The sequence below is a fragment of the Anabrus simplex genome, chromosome 8 (genome assembly GCF_040414725.1).
Source record: "Anabrus simplex isolate iqAnaSimp1 chromosome 8, ASM4041472v1, whole genome shotgun sequence".
Lineage (NCBI taxonomy): Eukaryota > Metazoa > Arthropoda > Insecta > Orthoptera > Tettigoniidae > Anabrus > Anabrus simplex.
In genome coordinates, this window is record NC_090272.1 from 240,917,919 (window position 1) to 240,944,659 (window position 26,741).

A 26,741-nucleotide genomic window follows, 5' to 3' on the forward strand; every position below is an offset into this window, starting at 1 on the left:
GGCTTTACTAGCTCCACTCACACCTCAGTCACTTTCATATTGTCAAAGCCAAGGATAAAGCTGAGACAGATAAATGTTCTAGCCCATACCAGAAGACATAGTGCACTAGGTCCTGCCAGCAAAGGCATCATGTGAGGTTATATATTTAAGATATGTTTACTTTTTAATACATTGAATTTGGTTGAATTTGGGAAGTATTTACTGGATTGTTGTTATTGGGTTTTAGAAGTGAAACATCCTGTCATTCTGTGGTGGACTCCATTCACTGGTGAAGGATATGTCTTGAAGACTTGCAGGGATAAGAAGTGTTTCTTCACTGAGGATCGCACCTTTCAGAGTCATCCTTTAATCAAGGTACAGTGTGCTTAAGGTTAACAGTTTCCAAAATACTATGGTTATTTATTCTGTATTTATGCCAATACTTCACAAATTCTTACTTTTTTTGAAGTGAAGAGTAAAAATATTTTGTATATATTAACTCAGATTCTTGAATCCATTGAATCCATTTCTTGTTTCTGTCAAACAAGAAATGGTTTTGGCAAGTTATTTAAGTTGAAAAATGACTCCTGCGGGACAAAATTCCAGCACCTCGGCATCTCCGGAAAACCGGAAAAGAGTAGTTAGTGGGACGTAAAACAAATATTATTATTATTATTATTATTATTATTATTATTATTATTATTATTATTATTAAGTTGAAAAATGAAAGATAATTGTGTCTCTACTATCAAATTGGAATGACCAGACTGAATGGCTCATATGGTTGAAACACTGCCTTCTGAGCTAAAGTTATCAGGTTTGATCCCAGCTCAGTCCAGTTGTATTTGAAGTGCTCATACACACCAGCCTCATTGACCAGCATGTGAAAGAAGAATTGTGAGGGGGAAAATGCTGGCACCCAGTGGCGGTCCATGCATGAAGGACTTTGGCACGCCGCCCTGCTGCCTTTTCAAAAACACCTAACATATTTCTCTTTAGAACTGATTACCGGTATGTTCAGAGATGGACTAATGTAGCTAAGTTGAACTTACGGTGATATGCTATTCCGTTGTACAATGTTATCTTTGTTATTTTAGTTGTAAACATTTCGCTCTTCTACTTTCAAGGTAAGGTTCATGTTGTCCATCATGCAGGATGTTTTCTCTAAAGGCTTGAGGTGCTTGGGCTGTCGTAAAGGAGCCTGGAGAAGGCTTGTGTGTGGGGTAATGAGGGCAATACGGCGGTGCCCGCTGCAACAATGTAGTGTGCCTATGTCTTACAGTAATTATTATTACTGGTGGTGACAATTCCAAAACAGTTTACAAAATAATGAATTACATTGTAGGCTACTGACAATTTAAACAATGTAATTCTACAAAGAAGCTAAAATAAAGATATCAAATATAAGATGCTAGCACCAATTGTTGGTTGGTCGAATTGTCATACGTCTTCATGCTTTGAAATACGTGTGGGAGACCATGATGCAGTTCTTACTGTCTTAGTTCGGGATGTTGCGTTCTTCTTATTTGTGTTTCTCTGAATACATGATTCATTTTACTATCTCAAAAATCTCATCATCAAAGAAAAGATAAAAATACTCTAGTGGTTTAAGTATCTTGATCAAAATGTGATGGACTCCCTGCTGAATATTATATTTTGGAATGGTAGTTGATGGGCCAGGATCAAAGATACTCACGTCTGTCCAGGCAGAACCCTGTGCATTTGTACCATTGTCTATACGGTCACTTGTACTGCTCTTGCTTTCACTACCCCTGCTGAAAGAAATCTTGGGAAATTGACCTTCACTGTCAGTAAATGACACTTCGCAGCCACTTTCATTAACTATTGCCTCCATCTCATTACTTGTGATTAGTTTTCTTTTAACCATTTTGCAAAATATGCAGGAAAAGAATGCAATATGTACACCACAATATTCTGCAATCATGCACAGTTGACAAACTCAGCTGATAAGTCTTAAAGAAATGTGCCTAACTTAGTTGTAACGCTAGCATCCAACTTTAAAATATTTGGAAGTACAGCTTATTTCATCTGTTGACTGTTCGTGTAATTATTTCAACTCTGAGAGCCGGTTACATTTTGAAGTATTGTGCAAACCCATCTAAGGGTCTTTACCTTTGCCTGGATAAAGATAAAACCTTTAATATTGTTGTAGTATAGATAACAGGTAAAGGAAACTTGGATATACAATGACTACTAAGAGACAACATTTGACATGTAATATTAACCTTTGTCTTGCTTATTATGTACCTTTAGCATATTTTGTTTATTCTTGTTATGTTATTACAAACATTCAGTGACGTTGTTTCAGAGTCACGTTTTAAATCATGCAGTACTATCATAGTGAGCGAAGGGGGTGAAAGAACTCTGTATGCCAACATGGTCAGCAGGTTATAGGGCAGCTCACAACTTGCGAGTGAAGACGTTTTGTTTTCTATTACTCTAATGCCAGGTGTAGAAAACAGTGCAGTTCCATTTTAAAAAACAAAGTTGGTGCGATTATCTCAGCAGATATTGACACTCTGGAAAAGTACTAATACTGTATTACTAATAGTGAAAACAGATTTTCAGTATACAGTATTTAATGGTTTTTGGGTTATTTCAGGTGAACATCATATCTGACTAACCCTGTATTTCACATATTTTATAATCCAATGACTACTTGATAGTTGGAAGTTCAAGGATTTTTTATTAATATATGGAAATGATTGTATTCATATGTGTAATTTTCTTTGTCGCAGGCAATGATGTTTTATGGTTCAAAGTTTGACGTCATGGACTTACCACTGCCCCGTAATGGGTCGAGGATACACTGGGCTCTTCTTCATGAGGAATCTCCCAAGAACACTCCTGTTCTTTCACATGCTGCAGCTCTCCGCCTCTTCAACTTCACCTCGACGTTCAGTCGTCACAGTCACTCGCCACTCACCCTGCAGTATCTGCGTGACGCTGACATTCTGAGAGGTACGTAAAAGTCAAGAAACATCTAGTCCTGTGATGTGTTAAAAAGATATCTAAAGTCTAGATGTCACTGCAATTGCTGATGCTGCTATCAAAGGCAGCTGCTGTTGGGAGCACAGTGAGGCACAGCGCAAAGGGGTTATCGCCAGCCAAGCCAGTACCCAGGCGACTTATTTTTGCTTTGTCACAGCCCAGGTACCTCTGTCTTCATTGCATGTGTTTTGTTTTGCCATTTATCTTTTATTATTCTTGATGTTGTTTATTTCCCTCATTACATCTGTGTGACCAAGCAAGTTGGTAATGCAGTGAGCTTGCATTCGGGAGATGGTGAGTCAGCAGCCCTGAAGATGGTTTTCAGTGGTCCACGGCTGCTTCCTTCTTGATCCTAGCCCTTTCCCATCCTTATGTCACCAAAAACCTTCAATGTGTTAGCACAATGTTAAACCACTAGTAAAAAAAAAGAAGTTACTTTTGTGTAACTGTTTTGTTAAGACATGCAACTGTCATACACAAGAAGTGAAAGACGATTCATAGTGAAGCTAGAAAAGTGACCCCATTATAAACCAGTGTGATGAGGAAACTAGACAGGGAAAATTCAAGTACTTAGTAAAAAAGTAACTTGTGGGTTGCTAATTACAGTCATATTTCTACTCAAACCATCTCAACCATCCAAAAGGAAGAACTTAATACTGGTGAGGTTTCACTGATTACTCCAGGTAAAAAGAAGCCTAGATTTGAGGAACAAAGTTTCATTGTGATGACTTGGCAAAAATAATCTTAAGAGATGTCATAAACGACTCTTATTTAGTGCAGAGAAGTGTTCCCACAGCACCTAAGCTGCTGACAGTAATTGAAAAGGAAATGATCTTTCCATGGGAGGTGCACTCTAACAAATTATTGCATGGAGGGGGGTTTAAATAGAAAAGATGTGCCAGAAACTGTATGTCTATTTGCTAGGTACCTATTTGAGACCTATGAGAATTTACTGTGCTCAGAACAGCAACGTCATTTATATCGATGTCTCTTGGGTTGACTGTAATCTTACATTTAATAAATTATGGCAGAGTGAGAGTATTCAGGGTGTTACAACCAACAGAAGCTCTTCAGATATGCTGATACTGATTCGTGATGGTTCTAAGGTGGGTTTATCATTGGAGTAAAGTTGATTTTTAGAGGGGGAAAGGCCACCGAGGAATTACCATGGCCAAGTGAAAGGGTAGGTGAGTAAAGAACTACTTCCTCATCTCTCCTCTAAAAGTGTTGAACTCAATGCTATTGAGCTGCTTTGGACCAAAATACTGGGTGATATTTTATTAACTGTGACTGTGCATACTAGAGCATTTGTGTTACCCGCCAGCTGGGAGCAATCATCGAACTGGAAAATGAGTTATGGGAGATGAAGCAGACAGTTTGGTGCAATAGTCTCTATTGATGATGATGATGATGATGTGAAAAGTGGTAGTTTATCTTCTGATTATGACCAAGCACAACCTCTAGCCATTAACAATGATGAAAGTGATGAATCAGAATCCTCATTTTCAGTTCTCTTATAGCTGTTCAAAATCCTAAGATTACTGTATCCCCACCTACATTTTAGTAAACTTCTCTTTACTTTGTCCTCAGTACTATATGTTATGCCATTTATTAAGTCTTAAACTTCATTATTATTACGATACAGCCAGCTATGGGCTACAGCTACACGAGCTACCTGAGCTACCTGCCATTTACCTTTCTTTACATTGTAGCTAGAGGTTCTTCAATCTCGGGCTTCTCTTCTGTCGCTCTTCTGCCAAATGTTGCGCAGGTTAGCAGGATGTGTCTGCATTCTTCCTCCAGTCTGCATCTTTCTTCCTGAAGATGGTTCTGTCTTAAATTTCTCTGTAGTTTTTCCTCCTGCTTTTAGATCTTTGTGTGTTTCTTTAAGCTAACGGTAATGAGTTTTCCATTTCTCATGAAAAGAAAGTATTCTGTACACCCATCTCTCTGGGTTCATTCTCTTTAGGTGTCCATAAAAGATCAGTGTCTTCTTTCTGATTGTGGTGGTAATCTTCTCTGTTCTCTCGTACAGTTCTCTGTTGGACCTTAAGTGGAATGTAAAACCCTCTGACACTTTCTGGGGTCCCAGAATTTTCATGAGAAACTTTTTCTCAATTGTGGGATCTTCTATTTTGGTTAGTGTGTCTGCAGCATACAGACATTCTGCTCTGACTATTATGCATTAGTGTCTCAGTTTTGCCTGGAAGGACGTCACTCTGGACCTGTAGGTGTCGTGGCACATTTCCACCCTCCCTTCTCTTTCTCCTAGCTATTTTTTTTGCTAGGGGCTTTACGTTGCACCGACACAGATAGGTCTTATGGCGACGATGGGATAGGAAAGGCCTAGGAGTTGGAAGGAAGCGGCCGTGGCCTTAATTAAGGTACAGCCCCAGCATTTGCCTGGTGTGAAAATGGGAAACCACGGAAAACCATCTTCAGGGCTGCCGATAGTGGGATTCGAACCTACTATCTCCCGGATGCAAGCTCACAGCCGCGCGCCTCTACGCGCACGGCCAACTCGTCCGGTAGCTATTCTTTTTCATTGCCTTTGGGAGTAAGAATCTCACCCAGGTACTTAAATTATTATCATTATCGTTTTGGCCATTTGAGGATCACATTAATTTATATCAGCTTCATTTCTTCTAATTTCATACTTTTCAACCATCTTCACTCTTCTGTCCATGATGATTTTGTTGTGGGCCTAGTTCTATCCTGAAAACCTGTGCAAGCCGGAATATTTTATTTAAAAATCACTCTGTTCTATATCTCTGGTTGCTGTATTCCCATTTCTTCTAGATCCCTTTATACATCTTGGATCCAGCGTATTGGTTCTGTACTATTTGCAGTGTTAACCTCCCCTGGTCCACTCTCAGATCACGCTCCTTTTCCGTATGACGTCTGAGATTTTCCGTATCTTGGTATACAGTTCTTTGTTCGCTCGTGTTCTACATTGATCATCCTCTGTTTTTCGAGGTCCCAATATCTCTTTTGCTCCACCATTTCTAATCTCTAAGTTAAGAGTTTCTGTTGCGTATAAGGCTTTAGGGCAGATCACTGTCTGATAATGTCTCAGTTTTGCATCAATCAAAATATTCTTCTCATTGTAGACTTCATACTGTGGTTAGTTTCTATGCTAAATTCATTTTGTTTATTTGAGCTCCCATTGTTGCTTCTTCTTCTTCTTCTTCTTCTTCTTCTTCTTCTTCTTCTTCTTCTTCTTCTTCTTCTTCTTCTTCTTCTTCTTCTTGTTGTTGTTGTTGTTGTTGTTATTATTATTATTATTATTATTATTATTATTATTATTATTATTATTATTATTATTATTATTATTATTATTATTATTATTATTATTGATAAAGGATCAGTTCATCCTCCTATGGGTTATGATTACACAACTTCCTTGACTGTTGATGTTCTTTCTTTTTACGCCAATACTCCTTCATTCTCTGGCTCGCTTTTGGTCGTTCCTCATCCGAGACCACCCTTCTTGTTCTCCTGGGTTTCTGTATGAACGGATCCTTCACCTCTGCAATTTTCCTTCTGAACACTGTTCTCTTTGTAATATCCCCCTCCTCAATGCTACATTTTTAAGTCCCTGATGAACTTCTTTCAGCCATGGTATTTGGGTCTTCTTTCCTGGAAGATGAGGATTTTATTTGTTAGGCGTTCCGGTGCCATTCTTCTCAGGTGTCCGTAGAAAGTCAGTCACCGGGCGAGTTGGCCATGCGGTTGTGAGCTTGCATCCGGGAGATAGTGGGTTCATATCCCACTGCTGGCAAACCCTGAAGATGGTTTTGCGTGGTTTCTCATTTTCACGCCAGGCAAATGCCGGGGATGTACCTTAATTAAGTTCACGGCCACTTCCTTCCAACTCTTAGGCCTTTCCTACCCCATCGTCGCCATTAGACCTATCTTTGTCGGTACGACGTAAGGCCACTAGCAAATAAATAGCTGGTCCCGACGTCTGCAGAAAGTCAGTCGCCTTTTTCTTATCGATGTTCAAATGTTTTTGCCATTTTCATACAGCTCTTGATTTGATCTCAAACAGAAGGTAAACTGATATCCTGTTGCTTTCTTGGGTCCCAGAATTTTCCTCAGAAATTTATGCTCTTTCTTTTCTATTTTGGTAATCCCCTTCCTGGCATTTGTCTCTGTTGCATAGTGGCATTCAGGTTTCATCACGGTATTATAGTGTCTGAGTTTGGCTTGATAGGAGAGGGATTTGGACTTAGAAGTTTCCTGGCATAGTCTGAATGCATTCTCCATCTTCTTTGCTCTTTTTTCGATGGCTGGCTGCTTGTTGTTTTTAGGAGTCAGAATCTCCCCTAGATATTTGAATTTGTGGACTCTCTTTATGTCCCCATCATTGTCTATGTTGGTTCTTTGGTATCTGTGTTCATGTACTTAGTTTTCTCAAAAAATATTTGAGTCTTGCCTTTTTTGCTGTTTCTTGCAAAACCTCTGTCTGTGTAGTGGCAGTCTCTAGATTTTCAGCAAAGAACACCAAGTCGTCTGCAAATGTAAGACATTCAAATTTAAGCCCAGCCTTTTTATGTCCTATCTTTATTCCATTTGGGGTATTTTGCTGACTCATTTCTTTTCGCCATTCCCTTATCACCTTCTCCAAGACGCAGTTGAAAAGGACTGGGGAGAGGCCATTTCCTTGCCTCACACTTATTATTTATTATTATTATTATTATTATTATTATTATTATTATTATTATTATTATTATTATTATTATTTTATTTGTCTATAGGCAGTACAACCAATTATTAATGTAAAATGTGACCTTTCTTTTTTTTTTTTTTGGTTAAGAATGAAGCCATATTTTTCAGTGTCGACTTTGTTAAATGTAACAAAAACGTTTCAGTCTATCAAATACACAGCAATTACAATATAAATTGATTCTCTAAAAACATACCTGTAGAAATACACACTATCATACAAAAAATGACACGTTTCATTCTACAAGAACATCCTCAGATTTGATAGAATCTGAGAACATGTTTTGTTTCTTATTAAGAAACATCTTTGGCTTAATTAACATATAAATTGACAAGATACACATTGAATCAAAAACACATGTAATTAATTCCATAGACATAGTCTTCTTCTTCTTCTTCTTCTTCTTCTTCTTATTATTATTATTATTATTATTATTATTATTATTATTATTATTATTATTATTATTATTATTATTATTATTGTTACGGAGATTTCCGTGGTAGGTAGAGGTGAAAGAAGGTGCGGGTGTGAATAGGTCTCCAACTACGGAATTAAAGTTAAATGTAAAATTTAACAAGGTTATATTTTCTTTCCAAAATTCAGAAATAACAAGAATGGCAGGTACGGAGTAGCAAGACAACAAAGTACAATTACAGTATTTACAGGATTTGGGCTTCGAGCCCTGAAAACACAATTCTTGTGCAACTAGCCCAACTTTACGATATACAAATTTCAACAACGGGGCAGAAGGCCCCAATCAAACCCTGGAGCACTTGCTCCAAATTACACCGTAAAGCCTCCTCGAGGCATACAAGACTCAGTTTCCGGAAAAGAGCCACTCGCTCTCAAATTTAAGCCTCTCCCAGGCCACACCAAACTCCACCTTCAAGCTGTCCTCAACGGACATAAACACAGGGGTAAAATACCCAATCTACTGAGGCCTATTAAGTGAGAAAAGGTTAATTCTATGGCCTCTAAAATACCAACTTGAAAGGAGGCTCTCCGCACTCCTAATACACTTTATTTAAAACCTACTTGGCACTAGGCCGTTAATGCAAGGGCTAATCCCATACTACAGAGGTGACTTCAGAAAAGAACAATTTACATTATATTAACGAAGAATAGGTTGAGAAAAATAAGTTCACCTCAAAACAATATGATTGGGAGCTCGAGAGGGTTAAGCACTCTCTATCCCGATATGCAGTTTAAAAGATGAAATAGATACAAGTTTCTTTACATTTTAAGGAAGGTTACATAATGGAAAAAGCTTCGGACCCGCCCCGAGAGTTAAACTGCTGAGCTAGCAAAGAAAGAAGTTATTAATTGGCCATTACCTTGTTGTTGACCGCTGCCGAAGAAAGAGGCGTTTCCCGCCCCCTGCTATGTACTTTACACACTGAAAGATGGAACAGAAGTGGCGCAGAGACCCTAAAATCAGCAGTTTATATACTCTCGCGGAAGGTTCTAGGCGTTAGGGGAATGAGAACACCCGCCCACAATCACTTTATTGGAGAATAAAGAGAAACCCCTACACAAGATGAAGAAGAAACACATTATTGGTGGAAAATTAATTTCAGAAATTCGGGATTGGCTAGATTTAAAACAAGGGGAAAGAAAGGGGTAATATTGCCAACTTAACCAATGACTAAAAGAAATTTAACAAAGAACAAACTTTTGAAATAAAATTTTCTCCAAAGAACAGTTCTTTTTCTTTGCACTAGGGTGCACTATTGTAGTTCTTCAGTAGTGTCCTCTAGAAGAGAAAGTTCACACTTCTTACTTCAAGCAAAACAAAAACACATCATAATGACACAGTTCTAAAACTCCAAAATTTACAGGTAGTGACATCTTCTGAGAAAGTAGAAAATTAATACCGTCAATAAAGTTCAGACTTCTCCAGCAGAGGAGTTTCAACTGGCGCACCTTTTGAATTAGCGGCGTGGAGGTGTACCGCCCGGTACAATTATTATTATTATTATTACATCCACCATGGACATTATGTGTTTTTACAAACATTTTATCAATTCATTACATGTGTTTTTAATTCAATTTATATGTTAGCAGGATGTGTCACTGAATCTGATGATGTTCTTGTAGAACGAAACATGTCATTCTTTGTATGATAGTGTGTATTTTTACAGGTATGTTTATAGTGTTATAATTTATATTGTAATTGATGTGTGTTTGACAGACTGAAGAGTTTTTGTTACATTCAAATGTGACATCTGTTGGTAGCACCTGCTAAGCTTCATTATTAGGTACCGTCAAACGGGGTGATTTCGGACGGTTTTGAGGTTATTTCCATCTTAACTCACGAAGGGAATCCTAAATTGTATTGTTTATCATCCAAATAATGGGGTATATATCCAATGATTACAATATACTAAAAACGAAAAATATACGCCAACATATGTGTTCGTGAGAAAACAAAACGAAGTGTCCGGATTCACCCCGTACATCGGGGTGATTTTGGACGCACATACTTTTTAAACAGCTGTCCGAAGTTTCAAAGCTTATTAGGTGATTTCGGACACAAATAGTCCTTTTTTTTATTCCACGTTGTTTCTGCTTCCGTGCAGTGTTATTAAAAGTGTGCTAAGGGTGTCCAAAATTTGATTAGCTGGTTAAAATCATTGAGATTATTAATTTAATGTGTTACTGATCAATCTTTATTTTCTAACAAGGCAAATGTAAAATGTTCGAGTGTAAATTGAAATATTAATAGCTATGAAGTACACATAAATCCTGCTGAAAAATGCAAATTGTAATGCTAAAAGGGTCGACATGTAGCTGCTATGGTCTATAAGTCTAAAACACATTTTCTCTGAAAATAAACATTCTTCTCTTCTCAACTGGGGCTGGAAGTATTTTTGAAATTTGTTCTTTAGCTATTGTATCCTCATCAGGTATGTTAGGGAACACAAACACTTTTTTGCTGGTTTTATGTGGGCGCAAGAATTTGACATCCACATCCCTTGAACGAATATTTGTCGCCACACCAACATACTGCCTCGTATGCTCTTTGTTCTTCAATTTGTATTTATAATCTACAACTAGAAAAACCTCTTCTTGCAACACCAGAACGTCATTACCTTGGTCATTGCCTTTATTGTGCATTTCTTCGGATTCACTTTCACTGCTGTTCCGAGCACTATCACTTGTTTCTGCTCTGCTTTCATCTCGGCAGAAGTCATGGCCCAAAATAGACTTCCCAGGAAGAACATTTAATTTACGGTGGTGGGAAGTAGCAGATTTGGTTGGAGGGTAACGGGCTTCCTTGAGCATTTCCTCGAAACTGGAAGTCCATGCCTCTGTGCTGCATTGCCGGACCTCTTCATTATCTGGCAGTTTGTTTAAGACGTGAGCTGGATCAAATGGAATTAGACCTGTGGCTCCTCGAAACCCGTTCTTTATGTTATCAGCAGAATTTGCTGATATCTTACGTAATGTTTGGTTCAGAAGAGACGGAAAAGCGTCCTTAGAAATGATCCCATGAATACTTCTTCCATTCAGTTAATATGGCTCGCCATGTTGCTTTCATAGGTCTGAAGAAGCTTACATCGAGCGGTTGGAGGAGGAGCGTGCTGTTTGGTGGGAGGAGAATGAAAGATATATTGTTCCGCTCACACTCCTGGATGACCCGCAAAGTCACATGACTTGATAGGTTGTCTCCGATCATCACTGTTCGTCCATTTTGCTTCTTCAAATAGGGTAACGCAATTGTGAAAAACCAGTCTTCGAATATTGGCAGATCGAACCACCCACTCTTATTTCTATTGAAGCGAGTACCTTGTGGACCACCCTCTTGCCACGTGTCCCACAAATGCTCCGATTTATAAAAAACGTATGGAGGGAGCAGTTTCCCATCTCCACTTGCTGCCATCATTAAAGAAACACTAGATTTCGATGAATCCATCACTTTTTCAGCATGCTTACTCCCTCGTTTTACAATTATCTGTTGTTTGCCCGGGTCATCTGACATATTGGTTTCATTGAAGTTTACGATATTGCTAGGGGGAAGATTTTCCAGCGTAGGCCTTATGTTGGCGAAATACGTTTCAACAGCTGCTTTTATATTTTCACTAAGGCGAACAGCGAGATGTTCTGAATGCCTCTTGAGAAATAACTGAACCCATTCTTCTCCTGGTAGATTGTTTGAAAATCTCTTCTCTTTCCGGCCAGCTTTATCAAGGTAACCTTTCACTAAATACCTAATGTCCAATTTAGTGAAAGGAAATCCCCAGTGTGCAGCCCTGATAACACCCTGTTTTAGCATTTCCTCTTCTTCCTCATTTAGCACTGGTTGTCCTCCCAATTTTTTCGGATGTACTTTCTGCACTTTATTTTGTAGGGTGGACCTAGGTATACCATACAAATCACAGGCTTTCCTATAAGACAACTTGCCACTTTTAATATCACGGACGGCTTTTTGTAATACATTTGGTTCGTAATTACACCTTGAAGTAGCTCCTTTCTGCCTCTTATAGTTTCTAGGCATTGTCCGAAATCACCCAGACTACTTTCAGTTTTCAATAAAATGTGCGTAAAACACTACTTTTCACTAAATCACACCAGAATTCCACAGCAATCGCTCATAAACACTTTAGTCAGTTTATCTCATTAAGAACTGTAGTTATAATGCGTTCCTTCTGGTCGCGACAATAGAAAGTATCAGCTTAATGATAATGCATGAACATTCAACAATGAAAGTGCACATTATAAAATTTCCAAGATATGAAGTCGACTCGTAATAAAAAGCGCGGAACGCGGGAAACGGAACCTCATGTTCAAAACAAAACGCGCGCGGAAGTGCAAAGCAGCGGTGACTCGTTGCTATGCAACAAAAACTGGCAAAACTACCGTGTTGTCCGAAGTCACCCCATTTGACGGTATCTGGATTGACGCTGTCTAATTAAAGTCTTCAGGAAGAAAGATGCGGATTTCAGGAAGAATCCGGAGACACATCCTGCTAACATATAAATTGAATTGAATTAGAAACACATGTAATGAATTGATCAAATATTTGTAAAAACACATAATGTACTGTGCTTGATGTAATAATAATAATAATAAGAAGAAGAAGAAGAAGAAGAAGAAAGACTGTGTGCTTTTAATTCAGTATGTATCTTGTCAGTTTATATGTTAACACACGAGAGGTCACACCTGCGGTAATTTGCTGCACTTTTTAAATATTTGTTAATAATTTCGTTGATAGCCACTGTAGGGCTTAGAGCACTCGTTTCATCCCTCCCTTCCCTCCCTTCCCTCCCTCCCGCCTGACGTTGATTATCGTCAGTGTATTGCCTGCTGTGTTCCAGAGTAGTTTGTTTTCTTTCACCCTTGCATCTGCCGTGGCAAATTGCCTTCGAGCGACCCCTCGCGTAGTGTATTCTTACATGACTGCATTTCCAAGAAAGTTTCTAAAGTAAAGTTTATGAGGTTTATGGTGCCTTTCAGTGAAGTGTGGTGCTGTAGTTTTATCTTGAATTGTGACCAAATCATTCATTGAAATGTACAAATGCAAACGTTGAGGCAATTTGCTCACGCACGACCTCTTGCGTTCTTTAAAAACTCACGTAATTTTACCAGATTTTGCAAAAACATTTCATTAATTTTTTACATTGAGAAAATATTGTTACTGGATAATTATGTTAGTACTAGTTGAAAGGCAGTTAAACAGGGTATACATTTATATTTTTATCAGAGCATTCACTGCAAAAGGAAAATAGCAGCTCATTAAAATATTAAGCGTGAGCAATTTGCCTTCGAGTTCTAAAACGGGTGCGATCTCTCGCGTGTTAACTAAGCTGAAGATGTGTCTTAATAAGAAACGAAACGTCCTTATGATTGTCATCCAAGACAGCATAATAAATTATATGTATTGAAAGGTGGAAAGTTTTCAATATTAATTTTCCATTGGTAGAGAAAAGCCAGCAACACTTTTGTGACAACTGAATTGATGAGACAGTTAGTTTTGTGCAGTTGAGTTTGAAACTTTGCAGCAGTAATAATACTTCAAGCGGCATGCTAAGTGTGGTAGTAATACTACTATCAAGTGCATAGCATCAAGCCAAAGCAAGGTCTGTAACAAGCTGGACCTCTGTGTAAGAGGATGTAAAGGAACATAGGGGTCATGGCAGTCAGTCAGAGATTTAGAATTCCACTCTTCTGAGCATGTAACGTAGCTTTATGTTAGGAATGATATCCCATACTCTTTTGTGTATGTTGTCTCTCTGAGCTGTGTATTCCATAGGCAGACATTTTCTGCACAGATCATGAGTATTCCTTCCCTCCCTCATTGTCCCATCCAACAATTGTTAGCTCAGTAATTCTTCATATCTATCAAAGCTGAATGTTCCAAATGTGAAATATTATGATTAATTTGGAAAATCTGGAAGAATTATTCTGATTTCTTGCATAAATAGCATTTTGAAGCTTTTCTTTAATCCAATTTTTATATTTATTTTAATAATCTAAAATGTAAATCATACCATGTTTTAGATATGAAGTATTTTGTTCCCACTGAGACCAAGAACCGTCTTCTCCAAGAACTTGCTCCTGTGGCCTATATCCAGTCAGACTGTAGCACTCCGCTGGAGAGGGATGCTTATGTTACTGAGCTGATGAAATACATTCCTGTCGATTCATATGGCTCATGCATACAGAATAAAAAACTTCCACCCAGGTAATATTTAACACTCAGCCATTCTCCACAAACTGGGGGGGGAGAGGCAGTAGTGGAAAGGTTACTTCACCAGAAGTGCCAACTATTACGGATTGTCCGTAATGATTACGGATTTCACTTCACGATTGCGGCATTACGGTCGAAGGGGAAATTATTACGGAAAAGCAACATTATCGTGATAAAAATGAATTTCTACTAAAAAAAGGAAATATTCAAAGAATGTTCAATCCCTTAGAGCATTACCGGTCAACCCTCCTTGTTTCAATGTTTGTAAGTTGGCAATTAAATATATTTGGTCATCACTTCCTTGTGTTTCCCGCGAGTGTTGTGAAATCACGGCCAGCTACATAGATATACACAGCTCTCTTAGCTAGAATGACGCATCAAGTCGGCCCTGAAGTAGGCTCTACTTCTTGCTCTGCTGTTCTCCAGTGCACACATTCGGCTCCCTCTCTGTTGTGTGCGTAGAACGAGTGGTATATTTAGCGCATTTCAATTGTAATTATCCTAGTCGTTGATTCAAAAAGAAGTGCTTGGTTTTGTAAAATGAAGCGGAGCAATTGTCAAATTGCATCTTCTTCTAAGAAGACAGCAGTGTTACAGAGATATCGAGACGGTTACACAAGGGAATGGCCATGCCTACTTGCTTCACGTGTTCTGCAGTGTGTGTTCGTGTGATTTCTCTGTGCCTCACGGTGGATGAGATGATTGCAGAAGACACATAGAATCAAAGAAACATCACACATACAGTGAATCAAAATTATGAAACCAGTCTGTTTCATCGTTCTTCGTAAAAAGTAATAAAACTGCGGTGACAAATGCCGAATTGCTGTTCACATCATTCCTTTTGTAGCATAATATTCTGTTATCAGTTTCAGACCACGCTGGAAATTTATTTAGATCAATGTTCCCCGACTCTAAAATATCTCAGAAATATGGTTGTCAAGAACTAAAACCTCTGCTTTAGTTCAGTACACAGCAAATGAGGGGAAAAAAGGAAATAAGTGAACTTTTGCAATTAACGCCTTTTTCTTTGGCTACTGATGGTATGTATGTTGGGTATTCAGCCCGAAGGCTGGTTTGATCCTCTGCAGCTCCGCCAACAGCTGTCATAAATAGCCTAGGCGTCACTGAAGAGGCGTACTAGGATTCAAATGTAGTTAAACTTTATCCTATAGTTGTCTCTTTCTTTAATACTCAGACAGGCCAAATATCAACTCTTCTATTGTCATTGCCAACGGCCGTAGCCGTGTTGAAACACCGGATCCCGTGAGATCTCTGGAACTGGCCACCCTACCGCACGTAAACTCCGGCTCAGGATCACCTCTGCGGAGGTTCGGACCTGCCTTCGGGCAGAATAACCCTTACCTACCTATTGTCATTTGTTAGAGAGTACCGACAATACAGGTGAGGGAATTTTCTGTTATTGATAGTGAATTGTCTTCTTTAGCCATTCAATGGGAAAATTGCATTTCTTTTTCATCGGACAGTGCATACACAGTGATAGGGGCAAATAAAGGTGTTGCCAAATTTGTGAAGGATAGGCATTCTTCTGTTTATGTCCGGGGTTGTTCATGTCATCTCAACACATCTGTGCGCAAAAAGCAGCAGCTCAATTACCAGTCAGTGTAGAGAACTTTTTGGTTCAGTTATATTACTATCTTAATGAGAGTTCTAAAAGACAGAACGCGTTGAAATTATATATCAGGCTGTTTGTGGCACAGAGGGTCACAAAATTGTGAAATATGTCAGTACCCGTTGGCTCTCGCTTCTTCAGTTTGTTAATAGAGTTCTTGAGCAGTGGAAAGCTTTGACACTCATATTTTGTAGCGAGACCCACCATAAAAATGACAGCACCAAGCAGTTTGAAACTGTAAAATCTTTCATACAAGACCCACACAAAAAACTGTTTTGCTACTTTCTTCAGAGTACACTTCCTGTTCTTAACTCAGTGAATTTATTTCTGCAACAAGATGCTCCAGCCATACATCTTCTTAGGAGGAAACTTACTAGTCTTTAACTGACCTGTTGGTCAGATTTGTTCAGCCACGTTCTATTCAGTCAGAATCTACCTCCCTTTTGAGTGTTGAATTCAAGAGGAGGAAATACCAGAAAGCCAATGGGCACTTGGTAATTGGAGCAAAAGCCAGGGCATACTTGAAAGATAATGACGTGATGAAGAGATGTTTTATAATTCTGTAATAGAGTTTCATATGGCAGCTTGCAGTTACATTATCAGGAAATTTCCCCTTGATGATGAATTTCTTCATCATGCCGAAGTCGTAGACAACTCTCTCAAAATGAAGGTTTCAAATCAAATCAAATCAAATCAAAATCTCTTTATTTGCAAAAGAGGTGTCTACCTTGGTGGCAAATGGTACACTAAAATACATTATTGTCAAGCACTAAATTTTAAATTAACAAGAGACAAAGAAAATTTTCCTAGAATACAATATTATGCAATTTACGCTAATAATTTGTTCTATTAAACACATACATCATCCTTAATAAATTTATATTGTTTACAAAATTCTACTTATAATATCTGACAAACATAGTCAACTCATATACAGTATGTGAAATTACTTCTAATAATAATATACAACTGGTATAAGATTAAAATTAACATTGAATTTATTTACATATTTATATTTTACCCATTTTGGAACATAAGTAGCATAACGACCTGCTGCGTCTTAACCAGAGCCCCTTTTGTTACCACTTTTCAGAGTTCCTGAAGGGCCTTCACAGCTACCGTAGCGGTCCCAGGGCCCTCGAAGTCCCCACTGTACTTCACCCCTACAGGCAGTCCCCTACTTGGGCTGTCCAAAGTCCATAGACCAGGGGATGGAATTAATTTAATCACACACATTTTTTATTTACAATATCCTGCACTGGTCGAATGCCCTCTAACATTTCATTTATTTTCTCTGTTGTTGTTTATTCTCTTCTTGAATGTCTGTACAGATTTTGGAAAAGGATCAAACACTACCCCTGGTAAACTGTTCCACTCCTTCATCCCTTGAATATTTTGTTTGAAGATTCCCAAATTCGGTCAAGGAAAGTGACCATGACAAACTTGAAGAGGAATTTGCAGTTTACCAGTGTGATACTTTCCCTGAATATAGTGTACATGGACCTAACATTGATGTGAACTGGGGCAACATTGCAGAGTTTAAAAATGAAAGTGGCCAAATTAAGTATAAAACCTTAAGTAATGTTGTATTTGCAGTACTAAGTGTACCTCACAGTGACTCTACAGAACACTGGAACCACTTATGGTTCTGAAGACGAAATTGTCATCTCAGGGGGAAGTATGTTTCAAGAAAACTGAAAAGCAGCTGGTGGGTGTGAAACAAGCTACAGAGAATTTTTTCTTGCAGAACTAACAGATAATGAGCAAATTTTATTCTGTAATATGATATACTTTACAGTAAAGGATTTGATTTGTAAACGTTTTGACGGGGGGGCGGGGGGGGGGGGGGGGTGCGCGAGTTAAAAGTGGGATTACTGATAACCCACTTCAAAGGTTGGCACCTCTGCTTCACTACACCAAATACTTGCTGTCTACTTAGATTTATAATTGATGGATTAGAAATTGATTTCCCTACAAATTTCTGAGCTTAGGGTAAAAAAACAAATACACAAAATCACTATCTCATTTATTGATGCTGAAGTTCATTCCATTGAAGTATGAAGAACTTGTATTTAAGTTAATTTTTGTTGGTTTTAAGAGGTATCTGAAATGGTTAAGTAGTTTTCACCAGAGAAAAATTGTTACTTTTGATGTTCAACATAATCTCCTCCAACATCAGTGATGACACTGCTCGTATAATAATTGTAAACTATTTGTAAATTCATATATGTAGGCAGGTTGGCACATTGTGGGACTCCAATGCACAAATCAAAACACAAATAGAAATTGAAAGATCGACATGCTGTGCTCCAGGGATCTGAACCTATCAACCAAACTTCACATCGTCAGTTGTCTGCCCTGTTCTCTTGTATGGAGTTGAGGCATGGACACTAACACAAGCAACTCAGAGGAGAATAGATGCATTCAAAATGTGGATATATAGCAGGCTGTTCAGAATGTCATAGATGGACCACTTGACAAACATTGTAGCCCTCCAGCAGATGGGCCACGATAAAGAGGTGATGAAAATAAGGAAGCAGCAGAAACTAAAAATATTCGAGACACATCATGTGCAGCAAAGAGATATACCGAATGCTCCAATTCACATATAAGGCAAGATATTCTCTAAACACGGCTGTGGACTCCATCGAATTTCCTGGCTTTAAAATCTTCATGAGTGGTTTGAACTGTCTGAAAGGACTCTTGAGTTGGTGTAGCCATATGGGGGTACAAGAAGGCTAAGGCTTTCTGTATATTTGAAAAATAAACTTATTAGTCTTTCTTAAAACATTGAAATCCAAGAAGTTTAGAGAACCATTGATTTCATCTTCTTTAGTGAATTTGACATCATTGTCAAGCGCATTAAGGGATGTTTAATGTAACTATTTAAAATAGTTTATTTGACTGTAATTTTTCTGTGTATCTATAATGGCAAAACTGTCATCAACATATTCCCCCTTTTTTCTTTCATTTCAGATTTTAAACTCCATTTTGTGCCATAGTCTGCTCTCTTCACCTAAGGATTGCTAGAACTCTCCCTATATTCAAGCTCGACGTTTCTCTCTAATGAGTCCATTATTTGGTGTTCTACATTACATACAATTCTAGTTTTATTGCTAGCACGTGAATATTGACTAGTTTAACTTGTACTTTTTTTTCTGGCATCAAGATTGTCTCTCCTATGGAATTTGCAACTATTGGGAGTTCATGTTATACATCATCAGCTCTTTATACATTAAGAGGAGTAGATATAGGTTCAGATCATTACATAGTCAAAATCAGAGTTAAGTTCACACCACTAAAAAAGAAACCAAAATGCAATAAATGAAAGAGGAACTTTGATCCACACCATTAATTAGGAATGATAAATATAGAAAAGTCACACAAAACATAAAACTGACAGATAACTTAGAAGAACTGGTTCCAGTTCTCAGGCAACAAGCTGAAAATTTAGCCCCATTGAACACATGTAAAAGACATGCCTGGTGGACCTCAGAATGTGACAAAATTCATGAAGAAAGACATCAGACATGGTTAAAATTTCAAACACACAAAACAGAAGAAAGTGCAACGAACCTCAAAAATATCAGGAAAAAGTTCACACAAATTATCAGGCAAACCAAGAGACAATCACAAAAAGATCTAGTCAACTCAGTAGAAGAAAACTACCACAAAACCAACTCCAGAGACCTTTACAGAATGTTTGGAAGACAAGTACAAAAATTTGCCCCTCCCACATTAATGCTGAAAAGTGAGGATGGAAAAACGACACATAATGACAAGGAAAATGACGAAATCATAGCAAAAGCATTCATTAAACTTTTGAAGTGTGAAGAACCCCAGGAACTTTTAGCAGTTAATACAGACACGCCTGAACTCATAAACCCCCCAACAATCCAAGAGGTGGAAACAGCACTCAAAGAGTTGAAAAATTATAAGGCATGCGAAGAAGACCAAGTTTTCGCAGAAATGTGGAAATATGCCAGTGATACAGTTCGAACATCCTTACACATGGCGCTAACAAAAATCTGGATAACAGAAAAGTTCCCCGAACATTGGACCACAGCCATAATCCACCCACTCCACAAAAAAGGAGATAAAAGCAATCCAGATCATTACAGAGGTATCTCTTTCTTAGACTGCATATACAAGATTTTCTCCAGAATCCTATACAGGAGGATCAGAGAGCAACTAGAGGAAGAATTAGGTGAATACCAAGGAGGCTTCAGACCTTGGAGAAGCTGTGCAGAACAAATCATCACTTTAAAATTAGCCATAGCATATTACAAGAAGCAAAACAAACCTCTTGCAATAACCTTCGTGGACTTTAAAAAAGCTTACGACTGTATCCATAGACCTTCAATATTGAAAATTTTAAGAAATTTTGGGTTCCATCCAAAATTAATCAAATTGATTGAACTCAGCTTAACCAACACTAAATCAAAAGTCAAGTTCAGAGGGGAATTCTCTGAGCCATTCATCATAAAAACAGGCTTAAGACAAGGAGATTGCTTGTCACCACTGCTGTTCATCTGTGCCTTGGAATATATAATGAGGGAATGGTACAAGAGTAACCCAAAGAACATCCGAATTGGAAGACCCAAAGACAACATAAGTTTAAATTGCCTAGGTTTTGCCGATGACCTTGCTCTCTTGTCCAACAGTATTCAGGAAACCAGACAACAAGTTATATCACTACAGGAAATAGCACAGAAAATTGGTCTTGGAATATCTTTTGAAAAGACAGTAATCATGTTTACTGACCCACCACTCATAAACAAAATTGCCATAGGAAACCAAGAAATCAAAATTGTAGATAAGTTTAAATATCTGGGAGAAATCATAACATATAACCTCAATGAAAAGCCAGCATGGCATAACAGAATAAATAAACTGACCAGAGCACAATATGTCACCAAGAATACCTACAACAAAAAGGGCCTGTCAATAGCAACAAAATCAAAACATTACAAAACAGTCACTCAACCAGAAATAACATACGCAAGCGAAACCATCTTCAAAACAACTAACACTGCACAAATAGACAAAATACTCAAGATAGAGAGAAGAATCATTAGAACATGCATCAACAAATCATACCAAAAAGATGGACGCTGGAGAGTAGCTTCTAATGAAACAGTCTACAAGGAAATAGAACCAGTAATGAGCACAATCAGGAAGAAACGCATTTCATTTTTTGGATATCTGATGGTGATGATGATGCTTGTTGTTTTAAGGGGCCTAACATCGAAGGTAATCGGCCCCTATTGGGACATCTAATCAGGCCACCGGAGAACAGGATCATCAGGAGAATAATAGAAAAATTATGGAATAATAAGTGCAACATTAAGTGGATTACAGAAATCAAGGAAGATATGGATGAACCAAAGTACTGTGGAAGACCTAAGAAACAAAACCAGGCAAATGCTGGGGCTGTACCTTAATTAAGGCTACGGACGCTTCCTTCCCACTCCTAGCCCTTTTCTATCCCATCGTCGCCATAAGAACTATCTGTGTCGGTGCGACATAAAGCAGCTTGTAAAAAGGAAAATTTAAAAAAGAAAAGAAACAAAACTGACAAAATCAAGAAACTCACAGACAAACAAACCAGACTGCAAATTAGAACCAACAAACAGACAATAGGAAGGGTGATATCCGATGAAGAAAGAAGGATAAGATCAGAGAGAATGAAGAAGTACTGGGCTGACAGGAAACTGAAAAATTCTTTGTATAAAATTGGCTAGAGTGGTCCAATGATGGCCATAAAAATGTAATAATAATACATCAACCTTAGTGTCTGGCTCCATGGCTAAATGGTTAGCTTGCTGGCCTTTGGCCACAGGGGTCCCGGGTTCGATTCCCGGCAGCATCGGGAATTTTAACCTTAATTGGGTAATTTCGCTGGCACGCGGGCTGGGTGTATGTGTCGTCTTTATCATCATTTCATCCTCATCACGATGCGCAGGTCGCCTACGGGAGTCGAATCAAAAGACCTGCATCTGGCAAGCTGAACTTGTCGTCAGACACTCCCGGCACTAAAAGCCATACGCCATTTCATTTCATCAACCTTAGTTTGTTCGTTGTTATGTGGCTTTTGACTGGTTCAACTTGGACTCGTGATAATTCAATGAACTCTATTTTAATTCTTGTTTTTACATAATTCAAAGGAATTCCATACTCACAATATTTAATCCACGCTTCACGCATTGATGTATATTTTAATGTCCACAATATCTATTGTCATTCTTTAACAACCCCATGATTGTTTTTAATTTCACAGATTACCATCATTAATACATTCCACGACAAATACTCGTTTTTATCTTGCACATATTTTGTTATAATTTAAGTCTAATGTTATATTATTCACTTTTTATTACGACATAGTTATTCTTATGATATGAGCATACTATTTTGATCATTTTTAAGATCAGGACCCTGACCTAGTCTTTGTGCATTAACGGCTGATGATGTTCGCTATGCCGAACAAAACATGTCCCATTATATAAGACACTTCAGTATTGTATCATAATTCTATGAGTGTATTGTAATGTATTGAATAGGTGGTTGTAAATAAAAGAATTTTATAATTTTAATAGCGGGGTCCTAACTGGCTTGCCGGCGGACTTGAGGAAAATAAAATACCTCTCGCACACCAAACACACAACCCCCTGGGGGTAGGGGACGCAGACGAAGAATACACCCACGGTATCCCCTGCCTGTCGTAAGAGGCGACTAAAAGGGGCGACCAAATGATGATTGAATTAGAACCATGAAACTACTTGTTATTAGTACCACCACACGGGGAACACCATGGGTGGCTTTTACTTGCGCATAATACCACTCTGTTAGATACCAAATAGGTTTGTGATTAGTAGCAAAAGAGTATGGTGCCAGCATGTATCGTACCTGTGATTAATACCACTATATGAGCGACACCATAGTTCTGGCTTGCCTATGATTAGTACCCACTATATTAAGAACACCACGGGATAGTGCGAGTCCCTGTGGTTAGTACACTTATTTCACATAGGTCTGTATTACGTGTGTGAATTTCATTACCTGTGAGTAGTACCATACTGTGTGGAATACTACGAGTCTAGGCTACTTTTGATTAGTACCGCACCATGACAGACACCATGGTTCTACTTTCCTGGCGATAAGTACCATTATAAGGGGCCGATGACTTGGATTTTGGACCCTTTCAGACTAAAAACATCATCGATTCAATATTATGCTATAGACGCAGTCCCTTGGTCAGTAATACTGTTATTTTATGTCAGTTTCTGTGAATGCGAGACATTGAGGGTCGGATCCACTAATTGTTTTAAATTCATATCCATCCATTCATTCTTCGTCCTCACATTTTGAATTCTGGTCAGTGGAGGATTTTTGGACTTTTAATTTGTCATTCCATTTTGTCTCATTTCGTACCATTAGGGACTGATGACCTAGATGTTAGGCCCCTTTAAACAATAAGCATCATCATATGTGTAGCGTCGCAGCCATGGCGATGAAGGAATCTGGTGAACTAAAATCTCCCCTGATTTTCTGTGTGATCGAAGCGCCCTCTACCTCATCATTTACGAATTCCATTAGCTTGGTTATATGACCTTTGTGAATCCTCTTCTTCTTTTCCTACCGCATTTCCCACACCTGTGGGGTCGCGGGTGCGAACTGCGTCGCACATGTGGGTTTGGCCCTGTTTTACGGCCGGATGCCCTTGCTGACGCCGACCCTCTATAGAGGGATGTAATCACTATTGCGTGTTTCTGTGGTGGTAGGTAGTGTAGTGTGTTGTGTGAATATGAAGAGGAGAGTGTTGGGACGGACACAAACACCCAGTTCCCGAGCCAGAAGAACTAATCAGAAACGATTAAAATTCCCGACCCGGCCGAGAATCGAACCCGGGACCCTCTGAACCGAAGGCCAGTACGCTGACCATTCAGCCAACGAGTTGGACTTGTGAATGTCCTCTCTTCTGGAATAAATTATCCACGGCAGACAATATCTTGAGGGAATGCTCGTAGAATTTTCGGTGTTAACATCCGTCCGTAGTGATCTACACTCTCCCCTGAGGCTCGTAAGGCTTGTATACATCGATTGCATTCTATGTAGTTGGTATTTAGAGCAGAAGGTCTGTCGTCTGAAATTGATTGTATGGCTTCTTGATAATCCAAATAGGCTTGAATGATGCAGTCATTGTTTCTGTAGAAAGAAATTAATATCTGGTTTGTTTCTTCATATGCATCGGCAGTCACTGGTATCCATCAACCAGGTTATTGGGCTCTCCTTGCAGATATCCACGAAAGGAGACGTGCTTATCGATGTTAGTGAGAGATTGACAGATGACGTGAATTGTTCCCAAAAGTATGCCCAGTTCTCACTTTCAACTGTGAATTTTTCTAATTTTACTGCAGGGAGTTTTATGTATGCAGGACGGGTATTGGCAGCTTATATTTTTCTTTTCTTGATGGCCTGTGATGCTTTTAGAATCAGTCTCTTCACAATACCTACATATTCTTCACATTTCCCCATATCGAACTTAAATATTCAATGTCTGCCAAGATAACCTATGTAACATCATCAATGGCGTTGAGTCGATTTAAAGCATCTTGGAGTCTGTCACGATTATATTCATATTCTGAGAGGTCACTGTAAGTTGCGTTATTAATTGCTGTACTGAAATTTGTCACAGCTGTTCTTTCGGTCCTTTGCTTCCTTCTCAAGATTGCTAGCCTTTTCACGGAATTGTCATCTGTCATTCTGAAGGATACGGTACCGGTAATAATTCTTGATTAACAGCTGCTTGACCAGCTGTGTTGTGAAGTGTTTACATACTTGTACTAGCTTGCAGGGTATGCTAGTGGATAGGAAAGAATGTATATATTAGCAACTGCGTGAGCGTGTAACTTTATCTTAAAGCTCAAACTCTGTTAATAGTAGCGGAGTGGAGATCTTGTGTTCATGTAGTTCAAGTCTCATCTCCCGGGTTTGCATGCAGTGAGAAATATAGCCTACAAGCAGTTCCAAAGCTGGTAGATAGATTACGCTAATAGTTATATTTGACTGCTATGCAATGTACTGGAGTATCGTGAATTAAATGTGAGTTACCTGCAAGGAATGTGTGTAGGATGAGAGCTCCGAAAGCATGTTGCCGTTGCTAGCATGATGTGACGTGAGCTGACATGACGTGGCGTCTTCTTGGTATAATGTCATTCGTGATGCTGAGTTTCCTTCCATACTGGAGAAGGCGACGAAAAGCCTGAACACTGCACACAAACAAGGGTATGTCACTGGTTTCTATGTGTTTCGGCACCTAATGTTGGGTTTCGTGGCGTGATATTAAGGCGACTGCCCTAAATGCAGATCAGTATTGATCAATAGCATCAATAGGGTATAATATGAGTTACAGTGCATCCATATTATTTTTATTCCAACTGTCAACTACGAACTACGAATGGTACAAAGGGAAAAGGAAAAAAAAGGAAATGCACAGAGAAAGGAGTTATGGAGGCTCAGCTTCTCAGTTCTCCACATAGGATATGAAAGTAACACTGAAAAGATACGAAACTGGTAGATGCACGTTGTATATGGATGTGTAAAATTGTCAGCTTGGAACCATAGAATAACTGCAGAAGTGTTTGCACATTCACTGTTCAGTGAGGGGTCAAATTCCATCAGAACCAAATATTTTTATTTGCATCTGGAGCTTTGAGGGTCAAATATGAGGCTCATGCCTCATTCGACGAATAGCAAGTTATGGATGTTTTCTTTCCAGAGGCAGTTGGTGTATGACTCCAGTCATTCCTTTGCTTTGTATTCAAAAGGGTCTGTTGACCTGCTACTCGTCTACAGTGCAGTAAGAACGAACACACACTAAGCACAACATCTGTACCACAAGAGATTTCCACCACACAGATGGTAACCAACCGCAAATACATTTAGGAGTGTGGAGGGTCATTTGAAGCATGAGGCTTAGCAGGTCAGCAGAAGAGTGTTATTATTGTGTTCCTTTCAATCTAAGAATGATCCTCAGATAGAACAATAAGCCAAATTTAGGCCAAACTCCATGTACCCTTGGAACGAATGATAACTCTCCAGAGTTTGAAGATAATCCTAGCAATACAGGAAGTAATATCAACGAAAGACAAAATACGTGGATGGGACTAAAATACAAACACAAACTGAGAGTAGGAACTCTAAACGTGATAACTCTGATAGGCAAGAGTGAAGAGATTGTAGATATGATGGAAAGAAGGAAGATTCATATACTGGGATTGAGTGAGACAAAATGACAAGGGACAAATTCAGAGTTATTAAGAGGAGGTCACAAAATGTACTGGCATGGTCATAGGAAGGAAGCACAAAATGGAGTAGGTTTTGGTTCACACATGTCACAGATGTTACCTTTGTAAATGATAGAATAATGAAAGCCAGAGTAAACTTAGGAAAGAATAGTCCAAGTGTATGCGCCTCAGCAAGGATGCAGTGAGGAGTTCCTGGATGATTTGGAAGATCAAATACGAGAAGACAGTGTTATGATAATTGGGGATCCGAATGCCCTAGCTGGGACCAATAGATCTGGGTACGAGTTGGTGATGGGCCCTTTTGGATATGGAACAAGAAATGTGGAGGGCAAACATATTCTGAATTTGTGTGTAAAGAACAATCTTTTAATAAAAAATACATTCTTCAAA

At 38.7% G+C, this 26,741-nt stretch overlaps 1 protein-coding gene across 1 annotated transcript in view; it reads left to right on the forward strand.

The window, feature by feature from the left end:
* FucTB (alpha-(1,3)-fucosyltransferase 10) overlaps window positions 1-26,741 on the forward strand; it is a 63,439-nt gene that overhangs the window by 5,663 nt on the left and 31,035 nt on the right. The window contains exons 4-6 of the mRNA XM_068228936.1: window positions 227-354; window positions 2,739-2,961; window positions 14,222-14,405. Of these exons, the coding sequence (XP_068085037.1) occupies window positions 227-354; window positions 2,739-2,961; window positions 14,222-14,405 (535 nt within the window). The remainder of the gene's footprint in view (window positions 1-226; window positions 355-2,738; window positions 2,962-14,221; window positions 14,406-26,741) is intronic.